This window comes from Malus sylvestris, chromosome 10 (assembly GCF_916048215.2).
Source record: "Malus sylvestris chromosome 10, drMalSylv7.2, whole genome shotgun sequence".
In the NCBI taxonomy this organism is placed as follows: domain Eukaryota; kingdom Viridiplantae; phylum Streptophyta; class Magnoliopsida; order Rosales; family Rosaceae; genus Malus; species Malus sylvestris.
In genome coordinates this window covers 39,425,735-39,453,536 of record NC_062269.1, presented here as the reverse complement: position 1 = coordinate 39,453,536, position 27,802 = coordinate 39,425,735, and the positions used below count along the sequence as shown (strand labels likewise).

At 37.8% G+C, this 27,802-nt stretch overlaps 3 protein-coding genes and 2 pseudogenes across 5 annotated transcripts in view; 3 read left to right on the top strand and 2 right to left on the bottom strand.

Annotated features, from left to right (window-relative positions):
- The window catches only part of LOC126587202 (DNA-directed RNA polymerase II subunit RPB2-like), a 74,744-nt gene extending 55,701 nt beyond the window's left edge, over positions 1-19,043 (bottom strand). The window contains exons 1-23 of one of the 2 annotated variants that reach the window (XM_050252229.1): positions 18,601-19,037; positions 17,838-18,059; positions 17,451-17,741; positions 17,158-17,355; positions 16,920-17,071; positions 16,722-16,842; positions 16,593-16,637; positions 16,304-16,514; positions 15,796-15,872; positions 15,588-15,695; positions 15,388-15,504; positions 14,949-15,104; positions 14,766-14,870; positions 14,533-14,658; positions 14,369-14,446; positions 14,179-14,274; positions 13,965-14,080; positions 13,812-13,881; positions 13,675-13,728; positions 13,433-13,579; positions 13,045-13,344; positions 12,529-12,951; positions 11,907-12,394 (exon numbers count right to left, since the gene is read on the bottom strand). In XM_050252229.1, coding sequence (XP_050108186.1) covers positions 12,275-12,394; positions 12,529-12,951; positions 13,045-13,344; positions 13,433-13,579; positions 13,675-13,728; positions 13,812-13,881; positions 13,965-14,080; positions 14,179-14,274; positions 14,369-14,446; positions 14,533-14,658; positions 14,766-14,870; positions 14,949-15,104; positions 15,388-15,504; positions 15,588-15,695; positions 15,796-15,872; positions 16,304-16,514; positions 16,593-16,637; positions 16,722-16,842; positions 16,920-17,071; positions 17,158-17,355; positions 17,451-17,741; positions 17,838-18,059; positions 18,601-18,849 — 3,582 coding nt within the window. In that variant the 5' untranslated portion in view covers positions 18,850-19,037 and the 3' untranslated portion in view covers positions 11,907-12,274. Of the gene's footprint in view, positions 1-11,906; positions 12,395-12,528; positions 12,952-13,044; positions 13,345-13,432; positions 13,580-13,674; positions 13,729-13,811; positions 13,882-13,964; positions 14,081-14,178; positions 14,275-14,368; positions 14,447-14,532; positions 14,659-14,765; positions 14,871-14,948; positions 15,105-15,387; positions 15,505-15,587; positions 15,696-15,795; positions 15,873-16,303; positions 16,515-16,592; positions 16,638-16,721; positions 16,843-16,919; positions 17,072-17,157; positions 17,356-17,450; positions 17,742-17,837; positions 18,060-18,600 lie in introns of those variants that run through there. The other variant, XM_050252230.1, reaches the window with a different exon arrangement.
- LOC126587226 (uncharacterized) lies at positions 7,178-8,925 on the top strand (annotated as a pseudogene).
- Positions 9,074-11,442, bottom strand: LOC126587228 (protein LOL2-like). Of its 2 annotated transcripts, none has more exons than XM_050252269.1 (4): positions 11,250-11,442; positions 10,514-10,615; positions 9,942-10,051; positions 9,074-9,468 (listed from the first exon to the last, which is right to left on the bottom strand). In XM_050252269.1, the coding sequence occupies exons 1-4, from the start codon at positions 11,416-11,418 to the stop codon at positions 9,397-9,399; spliced, it is 453 nt and encodes a 150-aa protein (XP_050108226.1). In that variant the 5' UTR covers positions 11,419-11,442; the 3' UTR covers positions 9,074-9,396. The 2 variants fall into 2 exon arrangements, with proteins under 2 accessions (XP_050108226.1, XP_050108225.1); XM_050252268.1 differs by having other exon boundaries at positions 10,514-10,621; positions 11,250-11,436.
- A 1,673-nt stretch (positions 19,044-20,716) lies between the features above and the next one.
- Positions 20,717-22,043, top strand: LOC126587200 (CASP-like protein 1C2; annotated as a pseudogene).
- Positions 22,044-24,593: 2,550 nt separating this feature from the next.
- On the top strand, positions 24,594-26,949 carry LOC126587199 (pentatricopeptide repeat-containing protein At2g33760). The gene has a single exon (XM_050252224.1). It carries the CDS (start codon positions 24,685-24,687, stop codon positions 26,458-26,460), a length of 1,776 nt encoding a protein of 591 aa, XP_050108181.1. The 5' UTR covers positions 24,594-24,684; the 3' UTR covers positions 26,461-26,949.
- The last annotated feature ends 853 nt before the right edge of the window (positions 26,950-27,802 follow it).

Sequence of the window (27,802 nt, the reverse complement as noted above, 5' to 3'; positions counted from 1 at the left end):
TGCATTCGCGATACTCTAGCGATAACGGTTAGGCATCAAGCTCCTTATAAGTACAATGTCTCCCGATATTCACACGAGCCGCACTTGAAACATCATTTGATAGTGAAAACAAATACAAATGTTATTAAAAAAAGACTTATAATTGAAATAATTAATTAATTTTTAGACTAGTACTCTTCTTTTCCGTATCTTTCGTCTCTAAAAGTTATCTCTTGAGCCTAACCTAATAGGAAGGTTGCTGAGTAAAGTCAAATACAAGAAAGTTGATCTTTGTGTTCTTTTGGTGTATGCACACATACAATTCTCATGCACATGCCTCACCTGGTGGTGGAGAATTGTCCTTTCAGATGAATCATAGCTTATTTTGTTCTTGGTCTCTCATCCCCTTCTTTTTCTCGTGGTGGACAGAAATCCACGAGCAAGGTGAAGTACTTGGAGTCACACACGCAGGGTTTCCTAGCTAGCAAAAGTTTGAAACGTTAAAAGTCAAGTGCACCTCTTCTATCTTGTACTCATATGCAAACAATGTGTGTGCGTTTGTCGCGAGTCTTTGTTTTTTTCTAACCTCCAAGCATGCATGCACATGCCAACTTGCAACACCTGTATATATAAATTCAACTATGTTCTTATATCTCGTTTGGAAATGCTTTCAAAATGATTGAAAGCGCTTTTGATGATAGTGTTTTTGGAACCAATTCTTAATAAAAATGCAAGTGAATCCTGAAAAAGTACTTGAAGTGTTTTTAGAACCAAAAAACATTTTCATCAAAAACGTTTTCAGTTATTTATAAGAACTTCCAAACGAGCACGTAGTCACTTGATTAATCAACCTTCTTTTTAATAATTATAATTTATTAGGAACTTCCCACACTTGCGATACATGGCAAATAAAATTATGTTCACAAAAGTGGAATTGAAAGTTAAAACATCGCAATTCAAGTAATTACTAAAAGATGGTATACAACCGGTTTTCTCACCTCAAGGTTTGGAGGACTTGTATACTCCCCCTGGCTGCTTATCTAGCCATTAAGAGTGCATGTAAGTTTGGCAGAATAATGTATGAAAATTCAGACTCGGATCCTCTCTAGACTTTTCTGTCCAAATTCGACGGATCAACTGATTCTAACCGTTAGATGTATATCCTATGATGACGAATCAATTTTGTTTTTTTAATGGGCTTCTCTCCTCTCCCTTTCACGAGACTAAAACTACTAAAACTCGATCAAAAAATGTATCTAGTCTGAATAAACCATTTGCAGTACCTACTACCTACTATATATATTATGTGTCGTAATATAAGTTGTATGAATTTTTAGGAAGCGGATCCTCTCTGGATCCCTTTCCACCTATTCCACCAAGTTTGAGATCCAGACCGTTGAAATTTGATCCAACGGCTATAATTATTATAACTTTTAAAAATGACCATCTGTTTGAAGCTGTTGTATCAAATTTTTGGATTCGATGGAAGGGGATCTGGAGAGAATCCCTTTCTGAATTTTTGCTTAGAATTAGTAAATTTAATAAGAAGGATTTGGTGATGAAGAATTAGTTTTATAATGAAATTCTTGACTAGAAAAGGTCAGAAAATCTAGAGCTTTAAAAGGTGAGAATGGTTAAGTTGTTGGAAAAGGTTAGTAACCAACGAGGTGATGGCTGACAACCAGCCAAATGAATTGGTGCATATGCACATCAAAAATCACATCAAATAATAACAATTAGGGTTTCTTAGTTGGGAAAATCCAATAATTGTACGTGAGAATTACAGTGCCTCTATAATTATTTTATTGTGTATGAAATTTATACTAAATTTAAAAAAGAGCGATGAGAGTTTCACACAAAACGCGTAAGTTGAAATAAAGGATAATACTTAGATACTCATTTTGAGTACCTAATTTTTATTGACCACTGATGTGGCCCAATGTAAAACTATAAATTAAATAATCTCTCAAACTCTCGCTATTGTTGTAATCAAACACTCAATTTCTTCCATCACAAAATTAATTGGCATTAATAATTAATAATATGGGAAGTAATAACTTCTTACTTGTGACCATTGGCTTCACACATATGCCATCATGCTCTTATAACATGAAGAAAGTTAAGGTTTTATCATAAAACTAATTGACAATATGAGAAATACCCAAACTTCTTATAAGTTCTTGCATGGTTTGGTCCCTTAATAATTGAGACTTTGTCCTCACATTCTCACATTAGAAAAACACTTTTTTTTTTGTTAAAATATTTGTTGCCAACTTTTGTTACAATCTAACCACCACAGGATGACTCAATGGTTAGGGACAAATTTTCGGTTGTATTTCACAAGACATGTCATGCGTTCGATTCTTGATATTGGTGAATCACACGATTGTGGCCTGAGGAGGCTGAAATGCCTATATGACTCTTTCTGACTCTGAAAAGATTAACTACCGTGATGAAACTACCAATTGCTTCATTTAAAAAAAAATAAAAAATAAAAAACTTTCGTGACAATCTTTGTAAAAACGAGAGAAAGATAAATTATTACACATGATGGGTACAAATAAATAATTTCTCAAGTCACCACATAGCACATACGGCTAAAGAAATATTAAAAGAAAATTAGCCACCATATGTTTATACGAAATGACTGCCTGCCCCAAGGCAAAGGTCAGCAGAGAGCTTCATAGATGTCCCACAATTTGGCCAATGCGACGGAAATTGAACAACGACAACTGTCATTTTATGGAATTATTCTAGAGATGATGTTAACTAGTCGATGAGCTTTTTATCGTAAACGATTCTGTCATATAATATTATTCATTTATTATTTTACAAAATGTATGAAATTATTGTTCGTGTTTTATCAATCTTATCATCCACGACTATATGGTAACAAATAAAGAAATAATATATTGTCGGTATAGTCATCTGTAACGATCACGCTTTAAAATCTATCTAAAAAAATCCTTGAGCAGCAAGTTCTCTCTTGATTGTCTTTAATAGGAATGCATGATGAACTTTTAGGGTATAGACTAAATTGAAAATCATCAACGAACTAATAACTTTCGATTTAGTCCTTGAAGAAGTTTTAGAATAGGTTTTTTTAGCCAAACTAGTTTATGAGATTAATATAACTCCTCATTTGGGTCTTTGAGATTTAAAATCAATATAAGTGATCCTAATATTATCAACCGTCAATCATTTTGGTTATTCCGTAAAAAATCTCCATTAAATTGAGAGTATTTTTGTCAAATCAACTCCTCCACTTGAACTAGTGATTTCTTCAATTCAATGAAAAAATTTCACAGAATGATCAAAATGATTGATAGTGGACAATCTCATAAACCACTTCTATTAGTTTTATATCTCAATGACTAAAATAAAGAGTTTTGACAATCTTGTGATCATTTTAACTAAAAAGCCTTTAGAATCTGATCAACTTGGGACCAAATAATACATTATAGATTGATGCATTATCCAACATTATGATTCTTAATTAAGTTTTCTACAATCTGTCATTGATTTAGGTTACTGTCACAATGTTATTTTGAGTGCCGACAGTCCTCTATAAGAAGACAAATTAAGTTGGGGAAGGGGGGAAAATTACGAGGGGCTATAAACTTTAGACCGAAGGTGGACCAGACTAAAGACCAACTCTACAATTTGAAATCGGAATCCTTTTTGCTTTTCATATTTTTAGCTAAATTGACTATTGATGGTTTATATATAGGGACTAGGATGCTAATTCGGTTGGACATCGGGACCCATGACTCTAAGAGTAAGTTATTGACTTGCCGATATCGACCATTCCAAGTCCTCAGATTCAAAACGTTTAATATTTAACATAAATAATTAATGGGGCTTTTAGATCCAGGTCCAAAAACATAAAATGTTTTTAGGAGCTACTCAAGTTATCTAATTATATATTTTTATTTCTTTTATACTCCTTTTATATTTTCTAAAAATATTAAAAATCAATTAAAATCTTTTAAAATTATGCATTTTTCAACTCCAAAATATCTAATTAATATCTTATAAACAAACAAAAAATTAATATACTAACATAAATCTATCTGCAAAACATTCTACCCTAACTCAAGTAGCAAATATATGAAGGTATATTATACCTATAAGTGAGATATGAAACCTAACTAAAAGGTAGAAAAAATTATAATATACCTACAAGCAAGACACATTAATCTGTGATAGGTTGACTATGAAAAAGAATCTATCATATAGGTAGATAAATACAATTAACCTGTGATATAGGTTGATTATAAAAGTTTAAAAAAAAACTATAAATGGGTTAAAGCAAGAGGAAGAACAAGAAATAACAAATAAATAAATAAAAAGAAATAATCAGGAAGAAATTTGATTTTTACAATAAGTTTTTTCTTTTAAGAGATAATTATTGATAATAAAATAATTAAATTTAAAGAATTGGACTTATTTTAATAAATTTGACTATTCCTACTATTGGCTCAAAAAATTGGAGTTATATCAAGTTTTCCCATAATTAATCGACGCTCAAGAATTAGTCAATTGTAAGTTAATACAACAATAACCATTCGTTTGGATATTTCATGTTTTAGGTACTCAACGAAGTATCATACATGCATTCAAATTGAGAAGAGTATTGACGTAATTGAATCAATCAACTTACAATTTATGACGTGCGTAAAATTTTTGCAAACAAATGATCGTAGCAGGTGTCATTTCTCTCATGGGTTCGTGTTTGCTTGTCTCGCTCCTAATGTTGGCCGACTCACAGCATTTTTATAAGTAAAATAAGGAATTGGAAGAACTTATTTTAAAAGGCTCGGTTGTCCTTGCACTAAGATATTAAATAAATCTTCTGGTTATTAACAAATGACTGAACAATTCTGATTTAAGTGAACTTCCGTAAGAATGACTCGAAAGTAAAAACATAGAATCGATTCATTTTACGAGGTTACTTCATGTAATAGTTAGTTAGGACAATATTAACTCACTAACTGTTTAATGCTTAAATGCTACTATACATACATTTTCAAAGGGAAAAAAAATATTATTTAAACCCATGTAACCTATTTCTACACCCAACTTACTCTTTGTACTCATTTGATTTTTAACTAAACTATTAATATCTCTTAAACCCTAATTTACTACCTAATATACCCCCATAAACCTAATTCATTTTACGAGGTTACTTCATGTAATAGTTAGTTAGGACAATATTAACTCACTAACTGTTTAATGCTTAAATGCTACTATACATACATTTTCAAAGGGGAAAAAAATTTTATTTAAACCCATGTAACCTATTTCTACACTCAACTTACTCTTTGCACCCATTTGATTTTTAACTAAACTATTAATATATCTTTAAACCCTAATTTACTACCTAATATACCTCCATAAACCCAATTCAATATGTTAATTTATTTTTACACCCATTTGATTTTTAACTCTATTTTTTGCTTGTATATACTACTATCTACAAGTTTGTTTGGTTTTTTGGGGTGCAGGTTTTGTATTAGGACTTTTAGGCAATACTATTTGCACCAATAGTTATATTGATGCCATGATTTTGGGGTGTAGTCAGACTACACCGACAGAGAAGAAAAAATAATATAAAAACAGAAGAAGCAAACAAAATCCAAGATGTTTGCAATATCTGCAAGTCTTTTTGGTTTTTTGATGTGCAATTTTGTATTAGGACTTTTAGGCAATACTATACATTGATGCCATGATTTTGGGGTGTAGTTAGACTACACCGACGAGAAGAAAAAAATATATAAAAACAAAAGAAGCAAACGGAATCCAAGGTCCTTGCAATATCTGCAAGTCTTTTTGGTTTTTTGTGGTGCAGATGAATAGTGGGAGACCAACTGCAACAACAAATTGTTGCATAAAAATAAACAAACTATGCGGGATTGATTGAAAAAAAAAATTTAAAACCAAAATACTCATCTTCTAAACTCTAAAAAATTGAAATCAAACGAAAAAAATATTCATAAATTGAGTCATACCTTGGTTGAAGGATTCAAAACTTCAAAATCATCATCCATCAATAAAAAAAACTTAGTTTTCTCTATGAGAGCTATTATGGTTTTAGCCGGAATGAATGTAGGATAAACAAATAGTGATCATAGGGTTTAATTATAGTGTTTGGGTTTATCGATAAATTTGAGTTTTATTATTAATTTCATTTTGTACTTAATAGTAATTATGTAATAGGGTAAAATAGACAATTAACATTTAAAATTTTAGAGTGCTATTAAACCCACCCATTGTCTTATTTTCACACCCACATTATAAATTCACCCACTATGAAATATTAAAAAATTAATATGTTATTTCTACACCCACCATTATTCCTAAAATAACCTTTAATATATCTAAATTCTTTTTTTTATTTAAAAAAAATATTAAAAAGAAACAATCGACCTCTCGTACTCGCCATCGAAGAGAGCAAAACGGGAGGGCGATGAGGAGAAAGAAGCAGGGGAGAGACAGAGCACTACCAAACTAAATGATCGGAGAGAGATGTGAGAAATGGGTCGGAGGTTGGATGTCTTTCGGGTGCATGTGTTGTTGGATCTGGTCATCTCCAGGTTGACGGACGCGTAAGTCTTGTCCCTTCCCTCCTTTCTTTGCAATTCACAGTCTTAGTTCATTCATAGAATCCCTAATTCCATGAGTTGAATTGTGTTTTTTTTTTTTGTTTGATCAAGTTGTTGGAGATCTCCAACTTCCCTGATTCAATGTTGTTGGAGACGGGGGATAAGGAAACGGGGTGGGGGAGGGGAAAAGTTTGCTGGGCCAATTTAATTTTTATTTTTTTATTATAACTACAAGAACATTATAATGAATTTATAAATAGGGGTCTAAAAGTCTTTTTAATAAGAGTAAATATGTCATTAAATTTTTTATAAAAAGATGGGTGAAGAAATAAAATATTGAGGTGGGTCTAGTAACACTCAAATTTTAAGTTGAGTGTAAAAAGATGTTACATAGGTTTAAATAAAAATTTCCAAATCTTATTATTCGGCCCATTATTATAGCCCAGAAGTGCGTAAGGCCTGGCCCAATTATCAGTCGCGACTCGCGAGTTTAAAGAGCACCAAATTTGAATGCGCGGGAATCTCACCCAGTGACTCAAACGACCTTCTTCAACCTCCGAACCAAAATCCTCAAGCTCCAAACGCTGACAACAATGTCGACCGCCAAAGCGAGCAACAAGAAGCGCAGGACCGAGCCACCGATCTCGAATTCCGATCACCTCGATCTCGACCTCGACCTCTCCAAGTACAATTTTCCGATTCATCGATTCTTCTTCTTTCAATTTTTTCACATCAATAGTTTCTTCGCAACAAGTGAACTAATTGGGTACATTTTGTTTTCTTTACTTGTCAGGCAAAGTTTCGCTAAATACCTTTCGAAGAGCTGTGGAAAACGATGGATGATCCGGCACGAAATTTTTGAATATGTAGTTGTTATGCTGGAAGGCATTGTGTAATGCCCTAATTTATTGTTCTGATTAATTTGATTTTATGTATGCAGTGTGAGAAGAACTGCTTGAAGACTGAAGCTGTCAAGTTCCAAGCAGTTTATGAAAAGTTTTGAAAGGATCAGGCAAACCATCTGCAGGCCTTGAAAGGTACGCGGTCCTAAACCCTAATAGGTCAGTTCTTGGCATACAGTATATGTTCCAATCACCATCACTCCTTGCATTGGTTTTGTCTTCGTAGTTGGTAATAAAAATTCAAGTCGATATAATCTGGTTACAGTAACTGAGAGAATGATAGGTACTGCGACTGACTATCGGAAACTGACTTATTTTTCCGCATACTTTTGGGTTCGTGGATAGCTGGATAGGAGGTTTACTTTACATGTAGTTCCGTGGTCTCTCTTCGTTTTACTGTACAACCTTATCTCACTAATTGGGGTCAGCTATATGAATTCTAGAACGCTATTGCATTCGGTTTTGCGCCAAATCTTCCGTTAGCTTCAAGTACTCCATGTTTTTTCTTAGTCTCTTTCCAAGTCTTCCTAGGTCTTTCTCTACTCCTTTTGCCTGAGTTTCGGTCTTATAATCGCATCTTTTAACAGGAGCATTGTAGGTCTTCAATTCACATGTCCAAACCATCTGAACCGATTTTCGCTCATTTTATGTTCAACAACCACTCCTACTCTACCTCGGATATTCTCATTCTTAATCTTGTCATATCCCATGTGGCCACACATTCAATGAAGCATTCACATCTCCCTTTTCCTGTAAAAGTGAAATTAAAGATCATACCCGAACCGCAGTATAGGTCTTGCAATCATATAATTATGAATCTACGTGTAGACCCTCGATGCTGTTGGGCATTATTGTTCTGTTTTGGTAAAGGAAATGCTTCTGTTGAGCTATATCCAAAACATAGGGAGAGAGAACAATGCAAATGAGTGCTGCTGGTCTTTGTTGATTGCAAACTGTGGAAGTTGTTTGACAGGAATTATTTCGAAGTACGAAGAAAAGAAGGAAAGGCTCTGCGCACGATATGAACAATTGAGTAAGAAAAAGAAAACTCTCTCCTTACCGTGAAGTAGGAATCGGATATTGCTAATGTTCCGGCGGGTTGATGTCAGGGAAGAGAGAAAGGAGTCTGATTTCTGAACATGAGAAAGGTTGCGCTGATAAAATTGCCAAACTGGAAGTCATTGAAAAAGAAGCAGCGGGTACCTCTCTCTCTCTGCAAACACGTCTCAAAACAAGATTTGTTCTTCTGTTTGCAATCACAGGACGACAGAACTTTCAGCGTTCCGACGAGGACATCCCGGCAGATGATTGAAGATCACTTCAGAGTTCAAAAGGGCAGTGCTACAAATATTCAGCCGTTAAATCTCCGTTAACCCGAGGTGTTACGTTTGTTATTACTTTCAATATGATATAGTACATGGCTCTGCGTAGTTTTCTCAGTTTCGCTATGGTAGTGAACCGAAATTGACGTTAATGTCCGTTAGTACCGTTATACTATAATTTCCCATGACGTTCGAGAATGCTTCTCTCTTCGTCATGGGAATTGCTTGCACCCTAAGCATAGTAACGTTTTAGAGATCGGTGATCTTTGTTGGTAGTCACACAACATATCATTTCTCTCAAATAGTTTAGCTAACATAATGTCAAATCAGTCTCGTTAAATTTTCGTCCGAAACAGCTTACTACGGCTCAACAGTTTAACTTTATATACAGTTGCAAATTAAATTTGGAGAAGAGTTGTTCATTGTCGATCGTACCAAGAAGATCCTTTCCTGCGAAGATCAAATCAACCAGTTCTGGTGTAAGCCCTTCGTTCTTCCCCAATCCATGCAACGGCAATACAAGGCAGAGTACTGCCAAGCTTCGGATGCTAGTAACAATTTCTGGACTGCCTCACTCGCATGAGCAGTTTAGTGAACAGGATTAGGAGGAGTTGGTGATTGCCCCTGTTGGACGGACCATGGCGGGCGCTTGTTGTGTTCCTACAAAGAAACATTTCACATCCAATCACACAAATGAAACACAAGCAATTGCATTCTGATCTACTTGCAATAACTATACAAATGACAGACAACTTATCTCAGAAGTGCTTTTCTTCTTATTCTCCCTCATTTTTTTTTTAATCTCTTCTTATTCTCCCTCATAATGATACCATATTGACTACTACCAACGAAACAACTCCATGAAAGTACAACCACCACTGTATGCTCACTGATTAAAAATATAACTTTCCTTGTCGCATCATACCTATTGTGAAGTCTACAAATCCAAAACTTATACTTAGGGAAACGTGCGAGAAGTATAACGACGTAACTTAGTGATTATCCCGGAATATTGTTCCGAATGCTACCTCTAACAAATGGATTACAATCGCAACATATATAAATGAATGGCTCCGATATGTCTAGAGCACATACGTAACTATTTTACTTTTTCAAGTAAATTGTTTACTTACTCCAACTTCTGTCACAAAATTGCAAGAGGAACACCTAACGGATGCCGCTCCATATGGGTACATCAGCAACACTGCACAACTACCACATTTCACTTGTCCAACCTGATGAGCTGATAAAAAAAGAATCCATTAGAAACTAGAACATACATTTGCAGAAGAGAAAACGACACTTTAATACACAGGCATTAGGCTCGAAGGCTCTGGTAACCGAAACTTATCAATCTACAAGAGAAGCAATAGAATTATATCCATCGGGATTTTTGGCTTAGAACTCAAGTATTGCACACTGCGTTCTAAGTTTAGATCACGCTTTGGAGTATTATTGCGAATTTTTCACATTTGAGGTTAGTTTAGATCACGGTTTAGCTTCATGAATGGCTTATTTGCAGAAATTTCAATGCCACTGCAGCCTCTCTTTCCCTTTTTGCATTGTCACCTTACCTTTTGGCGCAAGATATAGAAAATCATCCTAAACTACAGAAAATAAGAAAAAAGAGGAGAGAAATAAGACATACATAGAAGCTTAACTTATTAGCTACTCCAAGTATCCAAGTGAAGGAAGAGAGAAGAACCTTCTAAAACAAAGTTGACTGTCTGACAGCACGAGCATTCGACATGTCTGGCTCCTCGTGGATACTTAAGCAGGCGGCGGCAAGAGCCACAAACCAGTTGAGCTATTTCTACATCACAATCACACACCTCACCAGGTGAGAAAACTTTGCACTATTTATTAATCCCAACATGAAATGAAAGGCCCTAAAGGACATTCTTCTCAGGAATCCAAATCCCCCTCCCCCCCAGTCCCCTCGTATTTAAACGATCACAATTAAGCCACGTCAACATCTGAACGGGAAGGGATTTGGAGGGAAGAGAATCCGGTTCCAATGAAATTAGTGCATTGTAACCCAAATTATTCACTTTCCATTCTTACAATAGAAAGTTAAAGAGACTATTGAGACAGTTGCCAATGTGGGTAACTATTTTTTTGTCGATACAAGCGATATTCTACTATAAACGAATCTAAACTATTGGGAAAGAATTCGAACTCGGTGCATAAGGAAGCACATTCGCTCTAGCCAACATGGCTACACACATACACATATGCGCCTAATTGGGTAACCTTTACAATTAAAAGTGAACCCAACCCAGTTGCAGTTCCTAAATGCTAATCACAATCACATATATCAACAAAAAGAAAGTAAATAACAAAATTAAAAAGAATAAAACAAAAACCTTTTTCCTTTTCCAACCAAAAAAAAAAAACCCAATTGATACGAATCTAAAACGGAAAGAGGCTCACTGACTCACCGGAAGGCGGTGATGGCTGCGCGGCGGTGGATTGGAGCTCCGGCTGCGGCGCTTCGTCTACTTCCACTTTGCTCTCCATCCTCCTCCTCTGTGCGTCTCCGTTGCTGTCGCTTGGTCGCTTGGCACAAGCGGCGGATTGCAGAAAACGCCTTGGAGTTGGACGTGTCATGAATCATGATACGATGTCGTTCTAGCGGCCAAGTTCTAGACCTGACATTTGGACCCGACCCGACCCGTTAATATTAGTATTTGGATGGATGCTTAACGGTCGGATCACTATCAGATGAACCTATTAACAACCCGTTAAATAGCGGGTCACTTTGGGTCAATCTATTAGACCCGTTAGTTGAAAATGTTTTAATAATTTCAGTAAAGTTTTAACAACAAAAAATAAACTCTATGAAAAAAAATAATAATAATAATAATTGTTAACGGATGAAACAGGTAACCCGTTAATTTAACAGATCGGGTTGAACCCGACCCAAACCGGACCTATTTACAGGTCTGCCAACATTAAGTGAAATGCTGACCTGGCGTTAAGATGTAGATTTTATTATAAAATCGTTCAAATTGATTAAGAAAAGAGTTTGGTGTTTTCGGGTATTTTTTCCGGCCTTATACTTAATGATCATGTCACACACCTTAGGAAAACACACATTTACTCGAACAAAATGTTATGTACTTATATATATGATTTAATGTGATGGCTTAACTACAGAAAAATTACAATTAGGAGGTTCTAACTCTCAACTTAAAACGAGACCAGAACAATACAGTTTGAACCGATTCCAAACACAAAGCCTTTCGAATCCCATGAAAATACATCTCAACTCATTCTGATTATGTCTTCCAATCCCCCCAAGGCAGGAACCGATGAACCTTCTGAGCCGCCTTCAACCTCCTTAAACTCCGGCGTGTGTCTATTTTTATGACGGTAAGGCCTCTAATCGTTAACTCCATGCTTGTTTTGACGAAAACAGCGAAAACAAAGGACGTGTCTGTTTTCGCAATCAACTTCGACTATATCAGCCTCCTTTCTTCTTTTGGTTTTTGGCCGGCTTTATGTCCTTCGTGAGCATTCTTGGCGCTATGGCCATTGACATGAGCTCTTGGAATAGCAGCTTGCAGGCATAAGGAATGTAAACCTACACCAATGAAAGACGAGCAGCGGATAGCATTAACCTCTTACCGTAAGAACGGGATCAGAGCAATATTATAACTGTAGGCGTGAATTCATGTATCGTATGAGAGAGAGAGAGAGAGAGAGAGATTGATGTACCTGAACAATGTCAGTTTTGTTCTTGCAACCCCTGCACTCAAACGAATTCTTCTTGAGATTTGCAATAGCTATTAACCCACAACGCTCGCAGACATGAACCCTATATGCATCACTCTGGTCGAACAATCTTTCTTTCAGAAAGTGGGCAGCACCATGGGCAATCATGCAATCTCGTTCCATTTCTCCAAATCGTAGACCACCATCACGAGACCGTCCCTCAGCTGGCTGCCTTGTGAGGATCTGCACTGGGCCCCGTCCACGTGAATGGATCTTGTCGTCGACCATGTGCTTCAGTCTTTGGTAATATGTGGGGCCAAGGAATATCATAGCGCTGAGCCGCCTGCCCGTGTGACCATTATACATGGTCTCGAATCCACGCATTTGATAACCACAACTGTGAAGAGCTTTACTGATATTGTCCACCTAACAAAGAAAACAATAAAACGTGAGAATTTCCAGGAAAAACAAAAGAAGCAACTAAAGAAACGTTTCAATTCACGAGAAAGTGCAACTCACCGTCACATCTGTAAAAGGAGTAGCATCTCCTTCCTTTCCCATGTGAGCTGCAACCTTCCCCATGATACACTCAATCAGCTGACCAATTGTCATACGAGATGGAATAGCGTGTGGGTTCACGATTATATCAGGTGTGACCCCTTCCACAGTCCATGGCATGTCTTCCTGCGTATAAGTCATGCCCACTGTCCCCTTCTGTCCATGTCTGCTACTGAATTTGTCACCAATCTGCGGTATTCTGACTGACCTCACCCTTACTTTGACAAACCGCAACCCATCGGCATTGGTCGTCAGTAGAACCTACAAACACAAAGTAAATGCCAGTCTTGTGATAAGAAGCCAGTAGAGCTGCAAGCAGAGGGGAGAAGGAACTGAAATGAAAACTAACCTGATCAACTATGCCGGTTTCACTGTGGCGCAAGCTTATGCTGTGGTCACGCCGCGTGTAACGCGAAGTCGCTTGCCCTGGAGCCTCGTCCTGAGCCATGGGTGTGGTCTTTCCTATGATGACATCCTCACCTGAAACCCTAGTTCCCTAAGGTAATATCAAAGAGAAGTTAATTAGTTCATCTTTGTTTCAGGGTATAGTCTGACAAAAAATCGTAGTAATACAAATATGCATATACTTACAGGAGGAGCAAGACCATCATCATCCAATTTGTCATAAGAACCATGTCGCATACCCTGTAAACTCAAACCTTAGAATAGCGTCCAATACTACATGAGCAGCACCATTGGAAACATAAGCTAAAAATTGAAATTCTCACCATAGTATTGGCTCTGTCAGGACGCCCAAAATCCTCTTTGACAAGGGTTCCCATCTTTTTCTCCTCATCCCTGTGACGGGTAAAAGTTATTGATGCAACATTGTAGGAAAACAAATGACTTGTAGTCAAAATAGCTGTTACAGATAAACTGACCTATAAGATCGGAAGAATAGTGACCGGAAGAATCCACGGTCCACAGAGGATTGATTCATAATGACAGAATCTTCCTGGTTATAACCGGAATAACAGGAAATGGCAACAATAGCATTCTGATGTGGAATGGAAGACAAGGAAAACGTTCATCATCAGACACTAAGTTAGAAAAGCGAAAAGAGAGAGGAATAGTAAAACAAAGTTAAATACTTACGATGCCAGCGGGAAGCTGCCGGAAGTGGAGATGCTCCATGGCTCGTGTGGTGACAAGTGGTTTCTGAGGATAGTATAAAACATACGCCAATGTATCCTGAGCGAAGAAACAAGAAGATTCTCATTAATCAACTGCAACATTCAACATTAGAAGATAAAATAATTAATTACACGTGAGAACCAAATCATACCATCCGGAACTGATAATTGGTGACATAAATCCCCATAGCTTGCTTCCCCATAGCAGATTGATACGTATTACGTGGAGACTGATCACAACATAGCTAATAAATATATGAAATAATAACTTAATAAAATATCAAACAGATTAAATTCACCTGTACAACAAAATCACCTGATTATGATCAGGAAATGGTATAATAGAAGCACAAACACCCAAAATAAGTGATGGGTGGATTTCACAATGTGTATAAGTGTCCGAATATGCCTCCTCAGGATTGAGTCTTGCTTGGACAAGATCCTGCACACAAGTTTTTCCAAATTGAATCATGAATCCCTACAGCTTCTACATGTCTCTTTATAATCCAAATAAAACCAAGATGCATTTTTCCAGAAAGAACTACTAACATTAATTGTCATGGAAATCATTGTAGTCTCCTCTTCTTCAGTGTCAATATATTCAATATATCCCTTCGCTACAAGGTCATGCCAACCAGCATCTTCAGGGCTTTCCTGAAAGAATATAAGGGTAGATTGATGTAAACATTGGAAGTCCAAAAGAAATTAAATAGAAGATTTCTGCTAGCTCACCCTCTGCTGCAATGCATGAATATCTCGCTTCTTTATGAGAAGCCTCTGTTTGTCCACAATGAATAATGGACGACTGCAACGGCCATAGTCAGTATATATCCGCAATTCTTTCAGACGGATATCCCTCACAACCCCAACTTCAGTGTTGACATCAACCTGCACAAGTACAGAGTAATCAGCATCTGTAACATTTATTGTGACATTTGAACGTGGAAAGTTACTAGTCAGAATGGTTATAAGCACGCACTATGAAGATTGGGCAGGTAAGACCAAAGCACAAGATGAAAAGGAAAAGAGGAAGAAAAGAATGGGGCAAATTAACCAAACAGACTCTGATTAAAAAGCCAATGTTTTGAATGTTGCAGATTGAGCATTGTTCTTTTGGCACATATCTACTGGAATTTACAATTTTAAAGAAATAAATAAAAGAGATACTCACCCGTCGCCTTAGCTTTCTTAATGTTCTCACCAACATTTCAGGATCACGATGGATTCCAACCCAACAGCCGTTAACAAAAATTTTTGTAGCTTGGGGTATAACCGCAGGTGAAATTTCCTACAGCCAAGATAAAGACGCTTGTCAAACTAAAGAAATAAAGAAAACATAAATCAGAATCCATTACAACTAATAGAACAAACCTCAAAGTTTTCTGTACCCCATTCTTCCAAAAATTCCAAGATTGGATATGCAGCTGATCCTACCGTTATGTATACCATCAACGCAAGATTCTTGACAAGCCCGCATGCCTGGTTTAACAGACAAACTAAGATTTAAGTGCCATGTACAGAAAGAAAGGGTTTCTCAAGGTAACTTGCAGACTTAGAACTTTTAAAATGTGATACTCACTTGGCCTTCGGGTGTTTCAGCTGGGCACATCATTCCCCATTGCGAATTATGCAGCTGACGTGGTTTAGCCAATTTCCCTGATAAAAGAAACCTTTAGTTCAAGGGAAGGAGGGGACCACAAATAGCAGTAGCAACAAGATGATTGGGAAAAAATAGATGCTACAGGTTTTGACCTTACACCACAGATGAGGCTTATAACTGCAATCCAAAGACCTACAACCATAGGGACCCTGAGATGTGAGAGGACGCTACAAAGTTTAGGTCGGAGTGGTGTGATGGATGGAGTGATGAAGGAGGAGGATGCAAGCTAATTGCATATGGGGCTGGAAGACGAGGATGCCCTAGCGCTGGGCTAGCAAACAGGTTGACTGGACTGGCATTAGGAAGGTTGATTCAGTCATTTGCGTGGGAGAGGATTGGTGAAGAGAAGGGTTGATCCAAAGTCTTTACATTTGAAACATAAGAGTACAAAACACAGCAGAAGCCAGAAAGCATAAAGTGGTTTTACCTTCACGCCCTATTGGAGAATTCAGTCTTCTCAAGTGTGAGAGGGTGGATGCGTATGTCAAACGATTTAACACCTGCGACACTCCAGCCCTTGTACCAGCTGCATTTGCTTGTCCCCAGTTTCCAGTGGCAAGTGAATATTTGAGGCCACTCGTGATGGTTTTAGCTTTGATGGCAAATTGCAGATTAAGATCCTTTCCATTGTCAACACACTGCAACATGAATTAAATATGTAAGTAAAAACCCAAATAAAATAGAAATCTAATAAATTCAGGGTTCATGTAAATAACCTTCTGTGCATAAGCTCTCACATCCTTAGTCAACTTCCTGAATAGCTGCGATTACATAAACAGTTCCATGGTCAACAACATAATGGTAAAAAATTCATACAACCTTTAATTTCCACTAAAAACATATACATTTCTAAACAAGCCTCCAAGTAAGGGACCAGCAAGATCAAGCCGCTTGTTTCCATAATGATCCCTGTCATCCTCTGGCCTCCGACCAAGTGCACAGAGTAGAAGCCTGTGAACGATATATCTGGAACAAGCACAAATGCCCATTTAGTTAACAATTCAAAATCCAACTGGATGCTAATGCATATCCTAAAAACCTACCCAAAATAGTAAGCTTTCTTTGTCTCACAAAATTCTCCAACACCAACGTGTGGAAGCATTTCCTTTTGTAGAATCTCTTTCGCGTACTTGATTCTCTTGTCTCTACTTACACCAACATTTGCACCTCTCTTTCCAATATAATCTAATGCAACCTGTAGCAGAAAATAGAATAATAAGCCACATGCTAAAAAGTATTTGAGAAACTTGTAGACATCAAACCATGAAATAGATAAAACACCTGTTGATTCTGAATCACAAATGCTTCTTCCAAAGAAGGTCTGAGCAACTCCATCATTTGAGTATCAGAAAAGTCATAACATATGTGCTCGAGGATGTCTTTATCGGCAACAAACCCAAGAGCCCGGAAAACGATGATAATAGGAATTTCCCCTTTAATATAAGGAAGTGTAGCTTTGATATACTGTCCCGAAGAACCCTGCAATAATACAAATGCAAACAAACAAAATGAAAACAAAAAGCAGACACTACATGAACAAAAATAAACAATACTGCCACAATCAGTTTCATTACCCCTTTAGAACTAGTCCGGGCAAGCATCCGAACAAACATGGTACTGGGCGGCCTGTTTTGAGACTCCGCCATAGACCGAACTTCAGCCACATAGGCATACTTGTTCGGCTGCCTCTTCTTGAACACATAGACATGATTGGTGCTCATCTTCTCTTGAGCAATAAGAACCTTTTCACTCCCATTTATAATAAAATATCCACCTTGATCATATGGACACTCTCCCAGCTCAGTTAAATCTTTCTCTGAATTCTGGTACAGTGTGCAATAACTAGACCGAAGCATTATAGGAACCTGATAATATGCAACAAAACAAATTCAACCAAGTTGTTGACTAGCACTGTTAAACTCATCCATCGTTATTGAAATAATTATAATCACATTACACACCTTCCCAATGAATACTTTGGTGAAATCCTGGGTCTCGGTGAGTTCTTCGCCATCGTGTCCTTTCTTTATCATCCTCTTTGAGACATCCACATACAAGGGTGCTGAGTACGTCAGATTTCTCAGCCTTGCAGCTTTGGGAAATAAGGTTGCAGTTTCTCCATCAGATTCGGTCATCATGGGCTTACTCAAATAAATCTGACCAAAGCTAATCTTGCATACAGTCTGTAATCCAACCCAACAGTGTTAAAGCTCCAAACAACATAACCATGACAAATGCTTCAAATTCTACTTTCATTTTGTACTAAATAATTAACCGGCATAAAGATATCCTAGCTCCCAATTGCTTATCCAATTTTAGTTTTTTGCACCAATTATTACCAATAAATTCAACAAAACTACAAAGCTCAGATTATTTAATGACGATGCCATTTGCTTGAATACAACAGTATTAAAGCTCCAAACAATGCTCCAATCCAAATTCTCCTTTCGTTTCGTAACAAAGAAATCAACTGTGACTCTGTGAGAATAAAACCCTAGCTCGCTTGCTTATAAGTTTGTGGTTTTGTGCACCAAGTATAACCCCTAAAACTACAAAAATTAGGAAGCTTGAATTCGTTAACAACAATACCATTTAATAGAAATTCTACCATTGGTAAAACTAGCCCTAAAACCCATTGGCAAACCGGCCCTAAAACCCCCGTTTGTTTCCCTAGAGAAAACGCAGGCAATTTCACACCCATAATTTCCCGGGAGGAAACCCTACCTCGGCGAAATCAGGCTGGTGCCCCGGGTTGTGCTGCGACTCAGGCCGAATCTCGATATCGGCCGACTCGTCGACAATCTCCTGCATTGTGTTCTGAATGAACTCGTCGAACGAGTCGAGCTGCTGGCGCACCAAGCCCTTCTCCTCGAAGTAGGCAGAGATGACGGCCCACGCGTCCTCCTGCGTGATTTCGTCTTCGTCGTCGTCCTCCATGTACTGCTGATCGTCGTACTCGTGCTCCTCCTCCATGATCTACGGTGGCGGATTGGGATTCGAAACCCTAGGTCTGGGTCCGGTTTGGTTCTCTGCGCCCGATTGAACGGGGTCGTTTGATAGTGCGAGCGAAACCCTAGCGGAGCTTCTTCGCCGTTGGGGTTCGGAGGAGACTTTACCGGGGAGGATTGCGGAGTTGGAAATGTCGAGCGAAGTGAGCTTTTATTTGGTTTATGCGTTTTGGACAAGGTGGTAGAGAGGTGGTTCAGTTGGATAAAAAACGACGTAAAGATTAAGGCGGTTTCGGTCGTAAGATAGAAAAACGACGTTGACTCTCGTGGTGGAATAAACGCACTCACACGACGAAACCTAAAAGACACATTTATTTTTATTTTTCATACACTCTTGTTAATTTTTATATTGTTCTTCTTTAATTTATTCGATTCGACGATTGAAAATAAAATACCCTGACTACTCCTCATGGGGGAAGTATTCTGATATTTGACGTGTGATCTTAATTTCAAACTTAGTGTTTAAAGATGAATGCGGCTTTTGATGGTTCATCTGGTCACCGATATGACTAATACCAGTTTTCACCCTCTTGGCAACATATTGATTACTACAGACAGTTTATGAGATGTATTGGAGGTTGTGAACTGATTCATGTGTATTAGGAGAAAAACATGGTTCCCGATGACCTTATTAATTGGAGCTATAATATGAATTTTAAATATTAATATTTTGAGTATCTGTCTAAATGAATTGAGATTCGTTTATTTGATGATATGTTAAGAGTCACTAGGACTTGCCTTGTCTGTAATAATATATCTTTGAGCTAGCTTTCACCCCCTGTTCATTACCAATTTTGATTACAATTTGGTATAAAAAAGATATTATTTTAAAGTGAATGGAGGGATAAGGCAATGAGGTAGAAACATCAGCATTTAAAAAATGAAGAGGCGGAAACAATAAAATGGGAGCAAACCGTCAAAAAACTATTGAATGACCAGTGTTTTTATAGGAAAACTAATGAAAAAAGCTTGAAAATTTTGAATTTTAACGATAAGAACAAAATAAAATGTAATGTGAATAGTACCATAATTGATTTTTTAGTGTAAAAATGTAGATTTTCGTTAAAATGAACATTACCAGAAGTTTTTCGTTAAAATTTCATATTTTTATTACCTTTTAGCATATATAGAATTTCCTTCTCATTATACTCTCATTATGTTCACTTCTCTTTTGGACAAGCAATGATGATAAGGATGATCAAACTCATGTGCAAAGATAAATACTCTTACTTAACAAAATTATAAGTTCCTTGACACATTTCCTTCACTTTTACTATTTCAATTCTTTAGGCTTTGAAGACTCGTGAAGATTAAGACAAAAGTAAAACTAACCCAAGATGTAGCTAGACTTTGGTCAATCACGTTCAATGGTAAACGTCACTCTTGTGATCATTGATTCATTTGATACAACTTATGGAAGAAGTACTTTGTACTCGTACATATTTTTCTTTAAGCGTTTTACTAGAACCATGTACAAGTTTTTATTAAAAATCCAAATGCTATTTGACCTTTTGGCCGATTCATATCACGAAACATAATCAATAAATGAGAACAATCGATCATGTGGTGTGCATGCATGCATGCAATCACATAATATAAATGGACCGTGCTATGATCCCTTAATTTACACACAAATTCTTCATCAAAACTTTGCTTGTAGAAGAAGCCACGTGTCAAGCTCTGAACGGACCCAAAACGGGTTTAGTCGGGCGGGGGCCCGTGTTGCTGTGTAAAAGTTTAATTGGCTGGTGTTGCGGCAATCTTCAGACTCTTGTACAATTTGCAGGTAACCAAACCCTTGTTGGTGTAAAGAAATACAAAGAAGACAAGTGCCCTCCCTCCGACCTCCCGGTCCTCCCCACCACCTATCTGTCCTCCTAACACACTCTCTACATCTACCCTCTTCTGCTCTAAATATACCCCTCAGCATTTCGATCTTCCCTAGCTTAGTTCTTCGTTTCGTTGTAAAACTCTGTCGTTTAGGTTAACTTCTCCATGACTCAGACCAGGAGGATCTTCACCTTTGTGCTGAGGCTGCTGGCCTTGGCTGCTACTGTTTCTGCCACCATAGTTATGGTCAACAGCCACGACTCTACCAGGGTCTTGAACTTGACCTTCAAGGCCAAATTCAGTGATTCCCCAACTTTCACGTAAGTTTACTCTTCAAGTTTCTCCAAGTTTGTAACAAATTCGCAAACGTGAGTTAGGTCAGTTTGTTAAAGGCAATATGCATCCAAGTTCGGTAGACCGTCGACCTCTCTCTCTCTAGATAGTCCATTTCCTCGCAATTAATCATCTTCTTAATGCTTTTATGTAACTTTTTTTTAGCATTTTGTATAACTTTTTCTTTGTTTTAAAACATGTAAAAAGGTACTTTGTGATTGTGGAGGCAATTGTAAGTGGATACAACCTTATAATCCTGCTTCTTTCTTCAAAGGGCTCACTGTGGCGCATAGTTATCATCCTAGATGTGGTAATAACACCATATCATTAAGTAAATTCTTCCTTTTTTTATTTGAAATAATGACATGTTTATCAACATGGAATCGGAGTAAGAAGAAGTCGGATTGAGGAGAAGGATTTGCATGAAACAAAAACACTAAAGTGTCAGTGTCCCAAACCAATCATGCAATGCCATGTGAAAAAGTTACACGTGATAGACATGCACCGGGTGGAAACCACCACTTTAAGTGTGCTTGTTTCATGTAAGTATGTCTTTGTCACGAGAACCGTTATTCTAATTTCCATTGTAATGGGAACTGAGGGATTGAAACTGTTGCAGGTTGCAGCTCTTCTTCTTACTTCAAGCATGTCAGCAGCCTTGGCGATAGCTCAAGTGGGGAAGAAAGGGAACACTCACGCTGGTTGGCTGCCAATTTGTGGACAAGTCTCCAAGTTTTGCAACCATGTCAGTGGAGCTCTTGTTGCTGGCATCCTTGCAGCAATATTTTACTATGTGCTTAATCTATTTATTCTTTACAATGTTCTTAATCCTCTCTTTGTGGCAAAACCTAATTAATTACCTTGAAATTCTGTTGGGTTAATTTTCCTTTCGATGTTTCTCAGCATTTCTGCTTTTTCCACTGTAAAAATTTGAATGTAATATTGTACTTGAATGGCTGTTAATTTGGAATTTATGAAAAAGTCCTTTTTATATTATTTTTTTTCGAAAATGTCATCGTCAATTTTTTTTTTCTCTTTCATACTATTTATGAGTATGACGAATGATTTTAGAAAAATATGATCAACTGCCACAGGCTTATATAAGTTCATAAAATAGAATGTTAACCGTCACTTAGTTTTGGAAATTGACGGAGATCCGACCGTTGGATGGTAATGAAATTTTAGGATGTTGTCCTAGAGGTATATTGTGGACCTCTGGAAGTTACGGATTTGAAATCTGAGTTGCAAATCATCCGGATCGAACTACGTAGTGACGTGTCTTATATAAGTTATGTATTCGATCGGCAGGATTTCTGAGGTTGGATTTGATTATTGTTCTAGGCACTGATCGTCATGACGGCTTGATGTACGGTTCTAGAGAGTTGTTGGGCGAACTCCAGGTGAGTGGGCAGTTTTATTTTCGTATTACCTTTATACAACTGTTTTTCCCAGAAAATACGTTTTTTGAAAAATTACGAACTTAATTGTCATGCATGAAATTGTTGAGATATTTAGTTGATAATTGATGCATATCTTTGAGATTGTAGAAATTTTAATTGTTAATTAGGTGACTTGTCTCAGGGTTAAGTGTGTGATTTTGATGTGTGAAAATTAACATTTTCCCTAGTAGTAGGCAATGTCCTATTGCCTTTTAATAAGACATATATTGATGTCAACAGCGTCATCGGGATATATCTTAGTTTTTTTTTTTTAACAAACGATATTATCTATACTAAGAAAAATGAGTGGACTTAATCTCACAATAGGCTAACAATAACGTGATTTGATTGCATAACTTGGTTACAAAACCATTAGCTACAATTTTGGACAAATATTACCATTTTGGTGGTGTTTCATCGTCTTTTTTTATTCTTATTGGTTTAGGGTTATTTCTCAAAGATATATTTCATATTAAAAAAAATACTTAAAAGTTAAAAATAACATTTAGAAAAAAAATCATGTACTTAAATGTTAATATGACATTAATAGTTGATATAAGTGATGTTTTTGTTCAATAATTTTATTCTTCTAAATGTTTCTTCTTAAAATTAACAGATGTCACAAGCTTCTTGTTAACATTAACATAGGTAAGGAAAACTACACTAATTCAATAGTAATCCAGCAGATTTTGTCTACTTCAAAGATTAATTCAAGCTAATATATCCAGTAGATAAAGGAATCTCAAGCACATCCAAGATATGTGATCCAACGGTCAGAATAACCTGAAGATGTATGTGATGCACATTGAACACAAAACTAAAATTTCTCCAGAAGCCAACTGAAAATCTGGATTCTGGAACCAACAAACACAACCTACATGGCCACATGGCCTTAGCTCATGGAAATGGAATGATGAAAATAAAGTTCAGGTTATTTATTAGACCTAGTTTGGTGCTGAGGTGAATTTGAAAAAAACTGGTATAAAAAAAAACTGAGAGCTGTTTTTGTGTTTTGTAAACATTCACCTTTGGCCTTTTTTCCACCGTTTTTGGTGAAAAAAGCAAAAAACAAGAAGCTGCAAAACCCAGCTTTGAAAAACCGGTTTTTTTCCACATTTGTTTTACATAAAAGTTTACCAAACACTATAATATTGCTTTTTATTTTCAAAAGCACTTTTACAAAAAAATTTACCAAACACTTTGCTGTTTTATTTTACAGCTGCTTATTCTCACAGCACAGCAGAATCAGTTTTTTTTCAAAGCACAGCAATACCAAACCATCTCTTAGATATCTTCAGTTGATTGCTTCATCTACTTATTTAGGATAGCCTCCTGATAGCTGTTAATATTATCGAGAAACACTTCATTTTGGCAATGGGAAAGTTAATAAAGACCAACATGAACCATGCTTTGAGCCTTTGACGGCTAGACTTGGTCCAACGTTGTTGCAAGGTTTGCTCTTTCCTAAGTCCTCTGCAAGGGACAATGAAAATAGTTTTTGATGAGACGATGTGATAAACTACTCTAATTTATAAAGAAGATATTTTAAATTCTGTAAGCAGCAAACACGATGCTCTATCTAACTGGTCTAATCCACATCTACTTTTTAATAATTTTTACCTTACTTTCGAAACATAGCCACTTAAAACCTCTTCAAGCCTTGAACCAAGGCTTTAGTTTTTTGTATGGCAGCAGTATAAAAGCAGCATACACAAACACCGAAAATCGCATATTTTCGTGAGACAGTCAGTCGGACCATAGACAGACTATGCAATGTTGGTCCGACAGTCGTACACGAGCAGTCCCTGGCCTAGTCATGAACGGCAGAAAGAGATCATTTCCTAATCTCTTTCACCAAGACCATCGAATCAAGTGATTTGGATCTTTCAAATTTCATCAAATGATCCATCTGTTTTGACATCTTAAAAACTGTGATAATTTTTTATCGTTGAATAAAATTTAAAAGGTCCGATTATTTGATCTGGTGATTTTGGTAGAAGAGATCGAGAATCTCTTTCCATGAACGGCTACTGCTGTCAGAGACCGGGTGACGAGGAGGAAAAGGATACCCCTCATGGATGTTAAAACGCTGCGCTTTGCACTAGAGTTTGCTCGCGCGAACTGCAAATTAATTTGTAATGCGTGTTAAAACTTAAAACGCTGCGTTTGGAACAACTCATACAATTCCCTTCTTTTTCATGGAAGCCAAACAGCTCCGGCACGATATCGGAGTCGCCGGTTCAGCCCCGAAGTCTCCGGCCTACCTCGCTCTTCTCCGAGCCGGTCCGCGGATCAAACCGCTGCAACAAGTCCACGCCCACCTCGTCGTGTCCGGTTCGCACCGCAGCCGCGCCCTCCTCACCAAGCTCCTCACTCTGGCCTGCGAAGCCGGTTCGATTTTCTACACTCACCGCCTCTTCCTCTCTGTTCCGATCCCGGACGCCTTCCTCTTCAACTCCCTCATCAAAGCCTCTTCGAAGTTCGGCTTCCCGCAATACACCGTTTTCTTCTACCACAGCATGCTCGCCTTCTGCATTCCGCCGTCGAGCTACACTTTTACGTCGGTGATTAAATCGTGTGCCGATCTTTCTGATCTGAGACTCGGAAGAGGCGTTCATTCGCATGCTTTGGTATGTGGGTACGGCGCGGATTCGTTTGTTCAAGCCGCTCTCGTTAGCTTGTATTCCAAGTCTGGAGATTTGGGTGCCGCCTGGAAGATGTTTGATAAAATGCCGGACAGAAGTGTTGTGGCTTGGAATTCGATGATTTCGGGTTATGAGCAAAACGGGTTATCGAAAGAAGCGATTGTGGTGTTTGATCAAATGCGGGAATTGGGTGTTGAACCTGATTCGACGACTTTCGTGAGCGTATTGGCGGCTTGTTCTCAGTTGGGAGCTCTTGGCTTAGGCTGTTCGGTGCATCGTGATGTTATTAACAGTGGCCTTCATGTGAATGTGGCTCTAGGCTCTTCACTGATTAACATGTATGCTAGGTGTGGGAATGTGAGCAAAGCAAGAGAAGTTTTTGATTCGATGAAGGAACGGAATGTGATTGCTTGGACGGCTATGATTTCTGGGTATGCAACGAATGGTTATGGTACTCTAGCTGTGGAGCTCTTCCGTGAAATGAAAGCTCGCGGTCCTGTTCCTAACACCATCACTTTTGTGGCAGTCTTGGCGGCTTGTGCTCATGCAGGGCTAGTTCCAGAAGGCCGGGAGGCTTTTGCAAGCATGAGGCAAGATTACGGCTTAGTGCCAAGTGTGGAGCATCATGTTTGCCTAGTTGATATGCTCGGGCGTGCCGGGCTTCTCAATGAAGCATATCAGTTGATTAAAGAGCTTGGTGCTGAGGAGGCAGCCCCGGCTGTTTGGACTGCCATGCTTGGGGCTTGCAAGATGCACAAGAATTTCAATCTTGGAGTAATAGTTGCTGAACATCTGTTGGAGGTTGAGCCTGAAAATCCTGGCCATTATGTAATGCTTTCGAATATATATGCACTGGCAGGCCAGATGGATCGGGTGGAAATGATTAGAAACATGATGATGGGAAGAAGCTTGAGAAAGCGAGTTGGCTATAGCACGATTGACTTGAATCACAGAACCTACCTGTTTAGCATGGGAGACAAGTCCCACCCTGAAACTAGTGAAGTTTATCAGCATTTAGATGAACTAATGTCCCGGTGCAGGGAAGCAGGGTATGCACCGGCGCCTGAGTCAGTGATGCATGAAGTGGAAGAAGAAGAGAGGGAATATGCCCTTAGATATCATAGTGAGAAGCTTGCAATCACATTTGGGCTGTTGAAAACCAAGGATGGTGTGTCCATTCGGATTGTAAAGAATCTTCGAATGTGCGAGGACTGCCATGAGGCAATTAAGTTTATTTCTATAGTTACCAAACGAGAAATTATTGTTCGGGATAAGCTTCGGTTTCACCACTTCAAAGATGGCTCCTGTTCGTGTATGGATTACTGGTGATGAATGAGATCACCTCCGAGGCTCCAACTAATCGTCTAGTTAGCATTAGGAGGATTTAAGCTGTCCTCTACAACAAAGACATGATTCGAAATAGGGTTCTATCACATTGCTTGGATTGCAAGCAGAGACAACTGGCAGATCACCGGTAACCAGGATCAAATGCAATGTTATGACTTTCTGGTCAATCTATGGAAAGGCTATTACCAATTGCTTCTTATGGGACGCCAAGTATGGTGCATCGGACCAAAGCTGAAATGCTGAATCGAAGAACCAGATCAGGGATGTCGCGGAGCATTAGTTGAGCTCAAAATCTCGAGGTTCGATGAAAAATTAAGCGAAAATGATATAGATAAACTGTTTCTGTAGCTCTATTGTACCATTTTTGATCTCAAAATATGTTATGAGTCAAACTTTGTGCATGAAAATGTGGTGAATGTTGGAAATGAGAACTCTAATGATGCAGAAATATGCCACTGGTCTAGTGGTCCATGAAGGTGGGCTTTGGGTCTTTCCTATGCTTCATAGTCCGCCTAGTTGCATTCTGGTTGGACACCCAACATTTTTGAGTTACCAACTACTGTTTGTCTGGTGATGTATTTCTTTTAAACGTTAGAATACGTCTCAAACTCGAATCCTCAACTAGATATGTGCTTCTTGCAGGAAGATTAAAGTGATTTTTCAGGATATACTTAGATTTTTACTAAATATTGATTTCAAAAACATTTTCACCAAAAGTTGTTTTCAGTCGTATTGAAACGCTTTCAAACAAGCCCTCATTTATACAAAAAGAAATTAAAATTTAGTGTGGTTTGCGATGAATATAATTATTTCACATGACACGTTCTTGGTTCGATTCTTGTCGCTGATGAATCACACAATGATGACTAGTTGCTGATATTCCTAGCTCTTATAAAAGTCCCTTTAAAAAAACAGAATCATTCATAAGTATATCCGCATGATAATGTCTTATGGGTTTTTGAAATTCCTATGTTATTAAATTGGACAAGGATTGTCTGCCCTCCACTTCCGGTGTCCTCCCCGTGCCCTCCTGTTTGTGTGGTCACGATTAAGCTACGTCAACATTTTATATTACTATTTATTTTTGTCTTATTATATCTATAAAAAAAACAATATAAAATGTTGACGTGGCTTAACCGTGAGTGATCACACAAAACATGAGGGCACGGAAAGGGCACCGGAAGTGGAGGGCAGACAATCCTTGTCCTATTAAATTCATGGCACATGTTTAGTGGGGTTACAGAACTGATATTCATTAGTACAGAAATAAATTCAATAAATAATGTGATGTAGCCGTTGGAACTTGGAATGTTACAAATTCATA

Bases quoted from the DNA above. Each gene is read 5' to 3' on its own strand.
- LOC126587228 (XM_050252268.1), bottom strand. From the start codon at position 11,418: ATGACACGTCCAACTCCAAGGCGTTTTCTGCAATCCGCCGCTTGTGCC. The intron at 10,052-10,513 runs GTTCTTCTCTCT...TTTTTTTATCAG, and splicing joins AGTCAACTTTGTTTTAGAAG to CTCATCAGGTTGGACAAGTG. The intron at 9,469-9,941 runs GTAAGTAAACAA...GTTTCTTTGTAG, and splicing joins ATTTTGTGACAGAAGTTGGA to GAACACAACAAGCGCCCGCC.
- LOC126587199 (XM_050252224.1), top strand. From the start codon at position 24,685: ATGGAAGCCAAACAGCTCCGGCACGATATCGGAGTCGCCGGTTCAGCC.